Source organism: Chiloscyllium plagiosum, chromosome 14 (genome assembly GCF_004010195.1).
Source record: "Chiloscyllium plagiosum isolate BGI_BamShark_2017 chromosome 14, ASM401019v2, whole genome shotgun sequence".
In the NCBI taxonomy this organism is placed as follows: Eukaryota; Metazoa; Chordata; class Chondrichthyes; order Orectolobiformes; family Hemiscylliidae; genus Chiloscyllium; species Chiloscyllium plagiosum.
Window position 1 is genome coordinate 9,829,505 of NC_057723.1, and position 16,201 is coordinate 9,845,705.

At 41.6% G+C, this 16,201-nt stretch overlaps 1 protein-coding gene across 1 annotated transcript in view; it reads left to right on the top strand.

Moving 5' to 3' along the window:
• Positions 1–462: 462 nt before the first annotated feature.
• Positions 463–16,201, top strand: part of hdac3 (histone deacetylase 3) — a 28,540-nt gene continuing 12,801 nt past the window's right edge. Inside the window, exons 1-10 of the mRNA XM_043703136.1 lie at positions 463–675; positions 2,253–2,395; positions 4,443–4,524; positions 4,891–4,947; positions 5,039–5,094; positions 6,815–6,948; positions 7,596–7,676; positions 9,092–9,165; positions 13,052–13,116; positions 13,991–14,080. Coding sequence (XP_043559071.1) covers positions 478–675; positions 2,253–2,395; positions 4,443–4,524; positions 4,891–4,947; positions 5,039–5,094; positions 6,815–6,948; positions 7,596–7,676; positions 9,092–9,165; positions 13,052–13,116; positions 13,991–14,080 — 980 coding nt within the window. The 5' untranslated portion in view covers positions 463–477. The remainder of the gene's footprint in view (positions 676–2,252; positions 2,396–4,442; positions 4,525–4,890; positions 4,948–5,038; positions 5,095–6,814; positions 6,949–7,595; positions 7,677–9,091; positions 9,166–13,051; positions 13,117–13,990; positions 14,081–16,201) is intronic.

Here is a 16,201-nt window from a genome sequence, read left to right on the forward strand (position 1 = left end):
ATTCTGGTGAAGAGGTGAGAGAGAGGGAGTTACCCACGGTGCAGGAATAAGGATTATGTGTGAATTAGTCTGTGCTCTGTCCCTTCTTTTAATGTTAAAAATCACACAACACCAAATCATAGACCAACAAGTTTATTTCGAAGTACTAGCTTTCTGACCACTGCTCCTTCAGGTAACTAGTGGGGCAGGGTCATAAGGGACAGAAGTTATAGCAAAAGATCACAGTGTCATGCAATTAAAACAATATATTGAACAAACTTAACAACAATCCAGGTTGTTGAATATATTGTTTTAATTGCATTACACTGTGATCTTTTGTTATACATTCTGTGTCTTATGACCCTACCCTACTAGTTACCGGACAAAAAAGCAGTGCTCCGAAAGCTAGTGCTTCCAAATAAAACTGCTGGACTATAACCTGATGTTGTGTGATTTTTAATTTTGCCCACCCCCGGCCAACACTGGCACCTCCTCATCATGACTACCTTCTTTGAATACCTTTGCTTTCACTTCAAACCCTCAGTCCTCCTCCTGACCTATGATTTGGCAGCATACCACAGAATCCCTCTCACTGTTGCTTATCTTTGTCCAGGTGCTGGGCATCCCATGAAGCCACATCGCCTGTCTCTCACCCACAGTTTGGTTCTACATTATGGACTCTATAAGAAAATGATGGTATGTATAATTTGAAAACTCTTGGTTTCATAGAGTTAGATCAAATATACAGTATAGAAACAGACTTTTTGATCCAACCAAATTGTGGTTGATGATATTTTCCTCCCACACAAATGACATCTTTCTTCCAGTAATCGTCTATATCCTTCCTCAAATGTCCTTCATAAACAGGCTCAGGCAGCATTTTCCAAACTGTGGGTCATGACTATTCTTGGATTTGCAAAAGCACCAGATGGCATCATAAGCTCTGCTTCATCAGAGACTGCACCTTACAGTCGCACCAAGGCCTGGGCAACATCTAGCCCTGCCCTTGCCCTCCCTGGAACTTGATCTTTCTGAGACAGATGTCAGAGAGGCTTCATAAACATCAGAAAGGCTACAAAACCTGAATGAGATATCGGCCCCAGGTTTGCAGCTTCGTGAGGCGACAGGCCTGGGCTAACTCCCACTGTCCTTTGGGGTGATATGCAGGAGGGTAAATGCACAGTCACCATCTTCAAAGGGGGCATTGTGCAGCAGGGTGAATGCTCAGCCTCCATCCTTTTAGGGAGCAGTGTGATTAGTGGTCATGAATGGTGACCCTGGGTAAGAAAACAGGATGAGAGGGGTGATGCTGAGCCTTCTGTCACTTGTAAAATTGAAGAGCGTAGCTGGGTCCAAACAACTACACAAAATTATATTTTTGCAGAGTACTTTAAAACACAGATTTTCATTTATTTGGTATGCAACTTTATTGCTCACGTCTGGGGTGTCAGATTAGGAAATGATCTGGAAGCAGCAAGCTTGGTTCCACTGCAGCCACTTATCAGGGACATCATTTAAGTAACCCAGGCATTTAATCGAATTGAAAAGCTGAATGTTTGTGATTGGTGCTTTTGAAAAGAAAGATGAAAATGTGCATTGCTGTTTGGTAGAACATCATTAAAGTAGTCTTTATCTTACTACGGTATAGTTAATGTATTTGGGTCAGATCCCTTTAGTTGAAAGATTTTGATCAGGGGTCTGACTAGCTGTTTTGGGATTTCTTCAGAAAAAGATAAATTTAACGACAATGGACTAATGTCATAAATAATTTCTTCATTTGCTCATGCTCTGTTTTTTGCTTCTGGGGATGTGGATGTGTCTGGCATTCGTTGTTGCTCCTTAGTAAAGGCAGCGGTGAGCTGTCTTTTAAAATTACTGTCATTTGGCGAGCATAGAGTCATAGACTTGTACAGCATGGAAACAGACCCTTCAGTCCAACCTGTCCATGCCGACCAGATATCCCAACCCAATCTAGTCCCACCTGCCAGTACCCGGCCCATATCCCTCCAAACCCTTCCTATTCATATACACATCCAAATGCCTTTACAATGTTGCAATTGTACCAGCCTCCACCACTTCCTCTAGCAGCTCATTCCCAGTTTGATTAATATACTATTTAAAAGGAGTAGGATAAAAGCATGTGGTATTAACTGGTTAGTTGTGTTTGTTAGTGTACTGTTACTCCATTTAACTGTTCTCCCCATTTGACACTTGGGGATGAGGGTAGACAAACCTGAGTGTAAAATTCTCAATGATTTTCTTGTTTCCAACAGGTGTTCAAACCCTATCAGGCCTCTCAGCATGACATGTGTCGGTTCCACTCTGAGGACTACATAGATTTCCTGCAGAGAGTGAGTCCCAATAACATGCAGGGTTTCACCAAGAGCCTGAACACCTTCAATGTTGGAGACGATTGGTAAGAGAGAAACAAGGCTGTATGTTTAAAAGTGGCAAACTGTGACTCTGCTGAACTGCTCCCTAGAGTCAGGATGTTTTTGTCTTTTTAATATTGTGTTGTTCCCACTTCAGTGGAGGGTTTGGCCTAGTGGTATTATCACTGAACTATTAATCCAGAGACCCAGGTACATTGCTGGAGACCTGAGTTCAAATTCTGCCGCAGCATATGGTAGAATCTAAATTCAACAAAAATCTGGAATTAAGAGTCTAATGATAATTAGGCATTCGGTGCCAATTGTTGGATAAACTATCTGGTTCCCTAATGTCCTTTAGGGAAGGAAACATGTCCTTACCTGGTCTGGCCCACAAGTGACCCCAGACCCACAACAATCTGGTTGACTCTTAACTGCCCTCTGGGCAATTAGGGATGGGTAATAAATGTTGGCCAAGCCAGTAATGCTCACATTCCATGAATGAACAAAAAAAAACTTGCTGGCCCTCTATATCAGAAAAATGACTTATACAGTGTCAGTCGCTGCTTAAACTGGAGTAAAGGATGCTTTCAGGAGCTGTTTCAACACAATTCATGTGGCTCTACTTCAGGTTTTATTAAATGTAGATTTGTGAAAGATGTTCTCAAACATGACACATCAGAACATTTGGAAGTATCTTGCAATTCAGTAGGAAGGCAAATTAAATGTTGGTCTTTATTGCAAGGCAGAATTCGTATAAATGTAGAGAAGTCTTGGAGATGTATGAAATGATTTTCAGTTGTGGTGGCCTTAGCTGAGGAATGGTATACTTGCACAATAGGGGATTGGTAAGAGAAGATTCACTTGGCTGACTCCGAGGATGGAGTGATTGTCTTGGGTGGAAAGTTTGAATGGGTTGAGAGTGTACTAATTGGAGTTTGGAAGAATGAGAGGTGATCTTATTGAAAAAAATATGATTGTGAGGGGGCTTAACAGTGTGGACGCTGAGAATATGTTTCCCAACATGGAGGAATCTGGAGCTATTCAAAAATAAGCCATCTCCACTTTCAGCCTGAGATAAGAAATGTCTTCTCTGAAAGAAGTTTCATTCTTTGGAATTTTGTTCCTCAGAAGGGAAGCTGGGGCATTGTCTTGAATACACTCAAATGATGTTTAAGTTATCGAAGCAGGCAGGAAAGTAAAATTGCAACCACAATCAGATCAGTCGCAATTGTAATGGCAGAATCAGCTTGAGGGACTGAATTGCCGACTCATGTTTTTTAAGGACCTACTCCCTGGAATGCCAAATCACTGAGCATCACTCCGGGCAGTAAGGCTCTTGAATCTGGTTAACAAGTACACAGAAGCTGGAAGGATAAGCTGAGTCACAGTTCAATCCATCTCCTGTGTTGTGAATGGGTTCCGTTCCTGAGTCTGTTCGCAAGTCGATTTGTATATGAGTTGTAACACAATGCAGGATAATATAAATCAGCTGTTTCTAAGTGCAGGAAATGGTCATATGTCAGATTTTTAAAATTACACCCCTGTGTGAGTTTGCATTCATAAGTATGAGTGTTTGTAAGTTAGACAATCTAAATCAAGGACCCCCTATACTCGAGTTCAGTGCACATTGATGGTGACCATGCACTGTCCCATGCATATCTTGCCACAAGACTATTACTACAATTAGGCTATGAAATAATTGCATGTCTCTGATCAGACTTCTAGTCTGACACACCTCTGATCTCAAATACAGCTGTCTATTATATGGGTTCCTGTCTCTTCTAAGAATTCAGAGACTTCATAAATGTCAAAACTACATATGTGTTTGAGAAAGATTGGGAAAGCTTATTAATGGACCTGAATTCCATGGAACAGTTTTTAATCTGTTGGATGTTGAGTAGACTTGAGTAACAGGTGGTGAGGAATTACCAGTTTTAAATTTCACTTTGTGAAACTTGAAATTTGAACAACCAGCTTAGCCAACTCTTCGTAATATAACTTCTGTCTTTACCAGTATTGAGGGGTTACAGACTTCCAATAAAATGTGCATTAGCTGCTTGAATCTGAATGAAATTTATTTTGTATTTTCAGTCCTGTGTTTCCAGGATTGTTTGAGTTCTGCTCAAGATACACAGGAGCTTCTCTACAAGGAGCAACACAATTAAACAACAAGGTAACTCGAACATGTGTAGCTGTTCAAAAGCATGCTCATTCAGCTATGTGGCTTGGCCAGTGTTTGAATATTGGGCCAGTATTTTTGGTCCTGAAGCTGATTCTGCACACTCTAGTCACCTGGTTACGCACTCCTTATTTTGGATTGTCAGCATCATTTCTTTGTCCACCTCGTAGTCATGCTGTGTCTGTACTTCCCTGTGTCTTGGCTTATTTATTTCCCCTTCCTAGTTGACTTCTACCCTTCTCTTTTTTTCCCCCCCCTCTCTCTCTACTGGCTGACTGCCTTCCTTGCCTGTCTATCCACACTGTCTGTTTTAAAAAAATATAAAGTCCAACCTGTTGATGAATGGCACTTTGTTTTAAGGTGTGTGATATCGCCATTAATTGGGCTGGAGGACTTCATCACGCAAAGAAATTTGAGGTATTGTGTTATATGTTAAAACATCTGGCTAAGATCAGTACACCTGGACTTCATCTAAAGTCTCTCTTCTCAATCATTTCTCTTGCCACAGGCTTCAGGATTCTGTTATGTGAACGATATTGTCATTGGAATCCTGGAATTGCTAAAGTAAGACATTTTCAAAATTTTTTTTCAACAATGCAGGAGATTGTAAGCTAATATTTCTCACTTTTTACAAGAACATGACAGTCCCAGTTAACAATGGTCTGATTTGTTGGAATTCCTTCATTGCACCAGTGACTGCGCTCTCAAGTATCGAATTGATGACGTGGTTGGGGCATCCTGAGAGAAAGATGATGGATCCCTGCAGAATGTTTTGTAGAGTGTGCGATACCTGTGCAAGTTGGGATCAACAATTTTATTGTTCATGCTTCATTAGACCCCATTCACTTACAGGGCAAAAGTGAGGACTGCAGAGGCTGGAGATTAGAGTCGACAGTGTGGTGCTGGAAAAGCACAGCAGGTCAGGCAGCATCAGAGGAGCAGGAAATCAATGTTTCAGGCATAAGACTCTATGACTCTATTTGGATGAAGGGCTTTTGCCCAAAACGTCGATTTTCCTGCTCCTCGGATGCTGCCTGACCTGCTGTGCTTTTCCAGCACCACTCTCTCGACCTCATTCGCTTACAGCTGGGTAATTTAATGCAGTTGTTCTCGAGCTCGGTCTGCAGAGACCTTGTGGATGTGTTGCACTCAGCATTCCCAGGAGTGGGTGAACACCTTGGACACCATGGTCATGACTAACCGAATGAGAGGCAGCTGATGGCATGATCTGCTCCTTCAGGCTTCTGATCTCCTTAGAACAAGGCTGATCAGGGCTGATGTCAGGCAACATTTCTTCATCCAGGGAGTAGCTTAAATCTGGGATTCTGTTCCTTCAAAAAAAAACAGTTTTGAGGCTGTGGGGGTCAAGAAACCCAGATGGATAGATGGAATTAAGACAAAACTCATCACTGACCTAATTGAATTATAGGGAATGTGTCTGGGGCTGTTTAGCTTCGTCGTTAACCCATTGCTCACCTCCTTGCCATATTGTTTCGAACTGGGTCGCTGTGGTTCAAATCATTTACAATTCAGAAGCTGTTACTTGTTACTTGTTACATTGAAGAATTATTTTTGTGCCTCTGAATTTGTCAAAAGCCCATGTCTGAAACAAAAACAAGCAGGTCCGTCTGCGTCTGTGGAGGAAAAACAGGGTTTACCTTTTGAGTCCGGTGACCCTCCTTCAAAATCGAGGAACAAGTGGTCTTTCTGTTGATGACAGGGTGTAGCGGGTTGGGGTGGTGGGAGGATAGATGGAGCCCAGAGAAAAAATAATATATGCATCCTTATTCTGAAAGGGATGGCTGATAGTAATCCTGGGAAGAAGAAAAGCTGAATTAAAATCGAACAAACTGCAGATGCTATAAATCAGAAACAAAATCAGAAGTTGCAGGAAAAGCTCAGTAGGCTTGGCAGCATCTGTGGAGAGAAATTAGAACTAACATTTTGGATTGAGGGAGGGTCACTTGGCCCAAAATGCTAACTGTAATTTTTCACCGCAGATGCTGCCTGACCTGCTGAGCTTTTCCAGCAATTTCTGTTTTTGTTTCAGAAGAAAAGCTAGATGTGCTGAACGCCATCCTTGTCATGAAAGTGCTTGGAAGTGGGGAGTGGGTAAAAGATGTGAAGTGACATTCAGGCTCTCAACTCATTGTTGAGTCCTGAAGGCTGCAGCGGCAAGAGAAATGCTGTCCTTCCGTCTGCATCTGTCAAAGGCCCATGTCTTTTGGATCTTGTAACTCTACGGGCGAATCTGAACTCCAGTAACCATTTTGCTTCCCTGCAGGTACCATCCACGTGTCCTATACATTGATATTGATATTCACCATGGTGATGGGGTGCAGGAAGCCTTCTACCTGACTGATCGAGTTATGACTGTATCTTTCCACAAGTATGGGAACTACTTTTTTCCTGGAACAGGTGAGGATTTTGCAGCTAGTGACCAGAACGAAAGGCAAAAATAAAATTCAGCGCCTTTTTTCCACTGAAACATAAGTTCTCTGGTTTCATGCCAGCAGTTCCCTGAGGGAGCGGTGTGCAGTCACAGGGGTGGCGCTGAGGGAATTCTCCCTTGTGTGAACTGTTGTCCTTTGTCTGAGATGTTCAGTTACGGTCCCATTTACTTGTCCAGATGGATGTTAGCCAACTCATCTTGACTGGGTATTTAGAAAATTGCAGGAAGCTCTACTGGTGTCTAGGCTAGCATTTTTCTCAACAGCCTGCTGCATTGAAAGTAACCATCAATCATTCACATGATCACTGGAAATTTAAAGATAACCCAAAAATGCTGGAAATAAGCAACAGATTATTTCATATTAACTAGGTTTGTATTTTCTTACAAATAGAAGAGCATGTCTTCTTGTTGATATGTTTAAACTTGTTGATGGGCCGGATGATAACTTTTCTCTGACGTGGAAAGTCCAGGATGGGTTTAGTGGAGTGAATGGACACATTTATTACTTGTTTCAGAGTTTGTTTCTTTTCAGATTTTTATTGTTTCATAGTACTTTTTATCAAAAAACATTGTTCCATTTTGAAGAGTGAGGTGTTTGAAATTCTTTTTGTAGGTGACATGTACGAAGTTGGTGCAGAAAGTGGCCGGTATTATTGCCTGAATGTTCCCCTCCGGGATGGAATCGATGACCAAAGTAAGGAGAGGAACTTTCGGTCTCATCTATATCTCAATCTGTCAAATACTGTTCCACTCTCAGTCTTCTAAGCTGTCTTTCAAACATTTTTTTAAAAAATCATTCCCAGGATATGGGCATTGTTCAGCATATAATGCCCATTCCCAGTCACCCTGAGATGATGATAGCGGGCCTTCTGTAACCACTGGTACACATCTTTGGGGAACCAGCATTTCATGTAGCACGAGGTCATTAGGGATTTTTACGACAATCTGCTAGTTTCATGGTCGATTACTGTGACCAGCTTTTTCACAGACATTTTTTTCTTCTGATTCTGTATAAGAATCTCAATTCAGGGTTATATGGAAGTTTTGAATTATCTGGGTTAATATTAGTCTAGGCGTTTGGATCACAAACCCAATATATGTTCATTATGCTACCTTTATTAGTGCTGTTCAAAGTGTACTAAGATGCTGACATGTGTCGATGATGTGAAATGTGGAGGAGCGGTTTGTATGAACAATCTAAGCAGTTGCAACTTTTGACCAACTGAATGGGGTAGGCAAATCTGGGCATATATTTTGAATAGCATACTACTGGCCTACAGAACTGGATGACACTGTCTTAAGGGTGTGAAGAAGTTGGGGGCACACATCAAGGGCTATCCTTTCACACACAGGCTGCTGCTGGAACATGGTGATTGGGAATAGCATTCATTTTGAAACCAAAAAAAAAGACATTTAAGATTAAAAGAAAATACTAGAAATACTCAGCAGGTAGCATCAATAGAGAGTAATCAAAGTTAACATTTCAAGCAACTGGCTTTTCAGAGATGGAATGCACTGTCTGAAAGATTGAGGAAGCAGATTTGTTTGAAACTTCCAAAAGGGAATTGGATGATTGCTCAGGGCTGTGGGAAGAGGTCATGGCAGTAGCAGTAATAAGAAGAGTCATTGCAATCACGATGGGTTCTTCCTGTGCTGTATCTCTCTGCAAGAGCCAGGTGCTGTAATGGGAGTTGATGGGGTTAGTTTTCTGGAAGAGTGGAATCCAATGGATTGAAAGGCAGATTTCCCTCCAATCTCTCAATTTGGACTGTGAAAGGAGACCCTGCACAACAATAAGGAGCATTGTAACAATAAATGTCAGGTAGTCAGTTGGCATTTAAACACGTCCAGGAGTCCATTACTGATTGTCACTTGACCTCTGTCAAAAGCACTCGTGTGAAGCCATCTGGGTCCCATTTTGTCATTCTGTTCCTGGCCTTGGGTTGGCTAATGAACAGTTGCAAGATCACTACAGAAGGTGACCAAAACCAGTGGATCCTTGTTGATCCCTCTCTCAATTCACTTCTTTTCTCCTGTTTTAGCACCAGGGTTATGGGGGTAGTCTTGTGTTCTGATTTGAAGATAACTATTTTTTTGATTGGTTTTCAGGTTACAGGCTCTTGTTTCAACCAGTTATCAAACAGGTGGTGGATTTCTACCAGCCGACATGTATAGTGTTACAAGTAAGTTTACTTTTTAATTCTTTACCTGTTGCTTCGCTGTCTTCTCCCACTAATTTTCTCAGAAATATATTATTGATAGTAAAAATCTATTATTAATGGACAAAAAAGGGTGGAGACCGCCTTGCTGTATTCATGGTTAAACTGATTGTTTTACCATTCTGTTTGTAGTCAGCTGCACAGTAATGGTGGAGAGAGGCTGTTAGAGTTGCAAAGTTGGTACAGAAATGGGGAGATCTGGCGTGTAAAACCCTGAAGATGTCATGGCAAATTGAAAAGGCTGTTTCTTTCATTTGTGAAAAAAAAATGAAACATTGGGATTGCAAAATAGAGGCGTAGAGTACAAATGCAGTGATACTACATGCAACTTTTATAAAGGTCTTAGCTGGAGTATCGTGTCCAATTCTGGACACCACACTTTAGAAGATGACAAGGCTTTGGAGAGGTGGCAGAGGAGATGTGCGAGGGTAGTACCAATAATGAAAAACGTGCATTATATGGAGGGGCTGTGTTTGTACTCCATAGAGCAGAGAGCATGAAGGTGAAATTTGATCGTTGTTTTGATGGTTTTAATGGAGGAAATGCAAAACTGTTTTATTTGGCAGCAAGTTCAGTAATCAGGGATCTAACAAAAATGAAAAGATTTAGTCGAGTCGAATCAAATGCATTCTTACATGGTATGACTCAATACCAGTCTGAGTGATACGTTTTGTTTTCAGTGGGTTAGGGACTGTTAAGTTTTGAATTGTTGATTGTTAAGACTTGCCTATTTTCACCTCTCTAATAGCACCCAACTCTGTCCCTGACTTCACTCAAATACTGACGATATCCCAATTCATAACTTTGTCTACTCTGGAGTTATCGATTCCAAGCATTCCACCTACTTTAAATTTGGGGTTATCCAAAGCACTTGTACATTTCTTACCTGATGAAGGGCTTTTGCCTGGAACGTCGACTTTACTGCTCCTCGGATGCTGCCTGAACTGCTGTGCTTTTCCAGCACCACTAATCCAGAATCTGGTTTCCAGCATCTGCAGTCATTGTTTGTTTTTACCCATTTCTTAATTTACTTCATTTACCCTATACCCCTGCTGCTACTGTTCTACATTAGCTCATGGATAAGGAACCACTTGATTTTATAATTCTTGTCCTTGTTCTCAAAGCCTTCTCCGCTCTCTACCTCTGTCATCTCCTCCAAGATATCTATTCAATTCAGTTCTAGCCTGTGGAATCAAGGCCTTCAGGTACTTGAGCTCTAAGTTTGGAATTTCCTCCCAAAATTGTCCCATCACTTCTTTCCTCCTTTGAATGTTTAAAACCTTACCTCATCTGCCCTATTTTCTCCATAATCGCAGAATTGTTACAGTGCAGAAGGTGGTCATTTGATGTCTCATATTTGCACCAGTTTTCTGAAGGAGCATCTTGACTGACTGCTATCTTTTACCATAATTCCAGCAATTATTACTATTTAAATAATCATCTAGTGCCCTCTTGAATGCTTGAATTGAGTGTGCCTCCATCACATTTCCAGGTAGTGCATTCCAGATCCTAACTACTTGTGTGAAAGTTTCTTCTCACATCATTTTCAATGCGTTTTTTAAAAAATCTGTGCCCTCTTTTCCTTGATCCATTTCAAAAGATCAGCTTCCCCTCTCTACTTTGTCCAGAACCCACATAATTTTAAAATCTTCTATCAATTCTCCCCTTGGTTTTATCCTTTCTAAGGATGACTGTCTCAACTCCTCCAATCTATTCTCATAGCTACAGTTTCTCATCCCTGGAGCATAGCAAGGAATTTCAAAGTCTTTTTGAGGCACAGCAGCAGTAAAAGGTGGTAATAGGAGGACTATGCATCAAAAAGGAAATTTGCACGAGTTTACTATTTATGTACCCAGAAAAGTCTATGGGATTCCCTGGTATGTTAGCTGCCAGCTTTTCTTTTTGTGTTTCCTTTTTGCTTTTATTTGTTTTTTTTTCACTTTCCTTCTGAACATTTGTGCTCATCTAGGATCCAAATTGTATTTCCTATCTGACATCTGTCATAAGGACGCTTACTTGTTTCATTAAGCGAGTGCTGAATTTCTTTGAAATGTTCTCTTTGAAAGGAGTATATCTTGATTCTGTCTGAGCCACCTCTCGTTTGAAGGTTGTCTGTTGTCCTACAGGCTTTCCCACCAACCTTTATCTATTCAATCCAGCTCTGTTTGTCCCACTGAATTGGCTGTTCCCCAGTTGATTATTCTTACTCTGGATTGTCCATTATCGGTTTCCACTTTCGCCCTAATCCCTAATTGTCAATGATCACTGTAGATAAAATGTTCTTCCACTAACACCTGACCCACTTCGTCTATCTTATAGCCAGGTCTAGCAGTGTTTTCTGATTGGACTGGACAGATACTGCTGTAAAAGAAATTCTGCTGAACCCAATCTAAGAACACTACCCTTAACATTTCCACTATCCCAGTCTATATTCAGGTAATTCAATATCCCACTTTAACTACTCTATCATTTTTGCACTTCTCTGTAATTTCCTTGAAGAGTTGTCTCTGTCCTTCATACTCATCACCCGAGTAACGTAATTACCGTTGTCTTATTCCTTAACTCCAGACAAATCGATCTTGACTTTGAACTCCCAAGACATAACCTTTTCTAACACTGCACTTCTCTCCTTAACCCGTACTGCTTTCTTTCCTATATTTTCGAAGCACTTTGTAACGAAGAATGTTAAGCATAAAGTGCTGCCGTTCCTACAGCCTAGTCTCTGTAATCAGCACAAGATCATAATTTCACATGGCAATCGGCACCTGTAACTCACCGATCTTTCTCACTTTACTCAATGCGTTCACATTTGTGCAGCATAACCTTGATTTAGAAAGTTTTAATTTCTCCCTTTTTCCACCATCGGCTGTAAACTTATGTAAACTCTGTTCAAGTGTAGCCTATCTCTCTCAATATTTCATGCACCCTGGTCTTATTCTCTAATATTCTCTCCTGGTTCCCACTCCCCATTTAGAGTTAGTTCAATGGCGCTAGCAAAGTGCCCTGCAAAGAACTCCGTACCAGCTGTTCCTGAAATGTCCCGAACACGTGTTAATTTAGATTGTGTGAAATGTCCCTGACTCTCCATAGGCATTCTGCAATTGTCCTGCCCTAATATAATCTTTTGTAGATCGTTTTAATCATCCTGTTTAGATGTGTCACGTCATGTCTCTAGAGCAGATGGGAACCTGCACTTGAGTCTGCTGGTGAAGTCGGGACAGTACCACTGCGTCAAAGGAGCATCTAATCTTACTTTTTTTACTACTAATTTTTAACCTTCAGTTTATAGTTAATAAAATGTGCTGGTCCTGTGAAAATAAAATCAGAGTGTCTTCACCTGGCCCCCTCGAGTTGTTTCAGCTCCTGTACTCTTGGAGACTCCTGAAAACAGATAAATGAGAAAGCACCATTCTCCCATATTTATCAAACCCTCAGTTACTCCACTCTGAATGCTACATGTCTTGCCCATACTACTACTACCTCCAGATGTGTGCGCTCTGGCAGTTACAGAATCATTTAAAGCAGTTAGCTAATTGGCCGATCTCCCTTTCTCTCTGGCAGAGAGCTTGATTAGACCAACTAAAGCAGTGTATTTATTTAGGATGTTAGTTGCAAACAAGCCGCACTATATTTTATTAAAAAAGCGATTTACCCTATAAAATTTGCGAAGGCACTCCCTTACTGAACTGTGATTCCTCTGTCTCCCTGCACTTCTGCAGCTTGTTATATCTTGTTTGATAATGCATCTCTGCCACACCTTTGCTTTTGCAATGTTAAAGCTACTCTACAAATGCAGTTGTCCTCATTGCTGTACGTGCCTTTGTCTGACATTGTTCATTTATTTTTCCAGTGTGGTGCGGATTCTCTCGGCTGTGATCGTCTCGGTTGCTTCAATCTCAGTATAAAAGGACATGGGTAACACACAGCTTTCTTGCATTATGCCTGACCTGACATGACAGTGATTTATACTGACAACCGTAGAGTCATAGAGATGTACAGCATGTAAACAGACCCTTCATCCAACTGGTCCATGCTGACCAGATATCCTAACTTAATCTAGTCCCATTTGCCAGCACTTGGCCCATATCCCTCTCAAAGCTTCCTATTCATATACCCATCCAGATGCCTTTTAAATATTGCAATTGTACCAGCCTCCACCACTTCCTCTGGCAGCTCATTCCGTATACTCACCATCCTCTGTGTGAAAAAGTTGCCCATTAGGTTCCTTTTATTTCTTTCCCCTCTCAATCTAAACCTATGCCCTCTTATTCTGACTCCCCCACCCCAGGGAAAAGACCATGTCTATTTACCCTTTCCATGCCCCTCAGCGAGTAAATTTTCCACTAACTTGTCTTATCTGACATCTGAGTTAGCAGTTCTATTGTCTACATAATGGTAGAAGGCAAATTAGATGAAACTTCTGTTTTCATCAAGTTGCTTCTATGGTTCACCAGTTCATGTTTTTTTTTAGATTAGATTAGATTCCCTACAGTGTGGAAACAGACCCTTCGGCCCAACCAGTCCACACTGAGCCTCCGAAGAGTAACCCACCCAGACCCATTTCCCTCTGACTAAAGCACCTAACACTATGGGCAATTTAGCATGGCCTGCACATCTTTGTGATATGGTTTCAAAATGGTTTCAAAACCAAGCTGACTTGATAGGGTTAAGACATTGATTAACTGTGATCTTAATTGAGTAGCTTCCTCCTGCTTCTCTGATCCTGAAACGTTAATGGTGCAGAACTGGAGTTGTTTGTGCATTCATAATGTGAATTCTGTTTTTGCAGGGACTGTGTAGAGTTTGTGAAAAGCTTCAACATTCCTCTACTGGTGATGGGAGGTGGGGGATACACTGTTCGAAACGTTGCTAGATGCTGGTGAGTGAATGATGATGTGAAAGCTCAGAATTAAAGGTGATAAGAAGCATTGGAGGGGTGTGACCCTTTTGAAATGGAACTTCAAATTTTCACAATACACGATTTGTCTCTTAGATTAGAGAGGGTTTACATTTGTTGGCAACATACATTATGTTAGTACAGGAACCAATGTAGTTGGGAACAGAAAGTTGCAAAGGGTCATTAATGAGTTAAGTGAGTGGGCAAAACTGTGGCAGATGGAATTCAGTGTAGGGGAGATGAGAAGTCATCCACTCAGGACATAAACAATGAGCATTGTATTTACTAAAGTGAGAGTTGCTGGGAACTGTGGAGGAGCAGAGCGAGTTAGAGGTCAAAATGCGGAAATTACTGAAAGCAAGCGGATAGGACCAGAAAATAATTAAAAAGCCTCTGGAATCTTGGCTATTACCTTGAATGGTGGCTTACAAAGGATGTGAATATGAAATTATAGTTTGTTACCTTGCCAGTTCCTCGGGATCAAGGATAACTTGTTTCCTGTCTGGAGGTCGCGTACTTGTGTTGACTAAAACGTTCCTGGCTGGATCTGTGCACCCTGCCGTTACTGGTTTTGGGCGTGGTCAAGTGTTATGCTTGGGTTTCAAACACTCATTCCACTTTTGGCACTTGGCCACCATCTAGTCCTGTTGGAGATGGTCACAGTGCTTTGGCACCTTCATGGATGTATATTCTTTTTGGACAAGAGATTCCCAAGAGTCTTGAGTTTATAAAGAGCTCCAGGGTGACATTGTCTGGAGTAACTGCATCCATTTCTGGGATTGAATAAATGAATCACACTTCAGGAACAACATATTGTCTTAAAGGGAGTGAAGCAAAGATTGACCAGACTGATACAAGGGCTAAAAGTGTTAGATGATGAGGATACCTTAGATAGACTATGTTTGTATAAAGCATTGATTAAAAGGTGATCTAATTGAGGTGCTTGAGATGATTTAGAGGATTTCATAGAATCCCTACAGTGTTGAAGCAGGCTATTCAACCCATTGAGTCCACACTGAACCTCCAACGAGCATTCCACCCATACCCTATCCTAGTAGTCTTGTATTTTCCATGGCTAATCCACCTCGCCTGCACATCCCTAGCAATTTAGTATGGCCAGTCCACCTAACCTGTACGTCTTTGGAGTGTGGGAGGAAATCGAAGCACCCAGAGGAAACCCATTAAGACGCTGAGAGAATGTGCAAACTTCACGCAGGTACCTGAGGGTGGAATTGAACCCGGGTCCCTGGTGCTGTGAGGCAGCTACGCTAACTACTAGTTCGATAGGGGAGCTACAGGGAAACTGTATCCTCTGCTAAAGGAGGCCAGAACAAGGTGATAAACATTAAAATTATAGCCAGTCTGTTTTGGGTTGATGTCAGGGAACACTCCTTCACACAGACTGTTCCCAAAAGGCTGTTAAGGCCAGGAGGTCCATTGAAAATGTCAAAGCTAGGGTGGATAGAATTTTACGAAAGCAAAATACGCTAGAAGCTGAAATTTGCAAATGCCGGAAATATGCAGCTTTTTAAATCTGTTTGTGCTGATGCTCGGCCAGGATTTGTTACCCATCCGTAATTGTACTTGAGAAGGTGGTGAGCTACCCTCTGGAACAGTGCAGTCTTTGAGGTGTAGAGCACCAACAGTGCTCTTAGGGAAGAAGTTCCATGATTTTGACCCAGCAACACTGAGAGCAGTGATTTAGTTCCAAACCAGGAGGTGTGTGACTTGGAGGGGAGTTTGCAGGTGGTAATGTTTCCATGTATTTGCTGCCTTTGTAGATGGTAGTGTTCAAAAGGTTGTAAGCTACTGTTCATGGCAACTTGGTAAGTTGTTGTAGAGCATCTTGTAGATGGTAAACACTGCCAGTGTATGGTTGGTGGAGTTTATGGATATGGTGGAAATGTGTTGCTGGAAAAGCGCAGCAGGTCAGGCAGCATCTAGGGAACAGGAGAATCGACGTTTCGGGCATTAGCCCTTCTTCAGGAATGAGGAAAGTTGGTCCAGCAGGCTAAGATAAAAGATAGGGAGGAGGAACTTGGGGGAGACAAACTGTCCTCATTCCTGAAGAAGGGCTAATGCCCGAAACGTCGATTCTCCTGT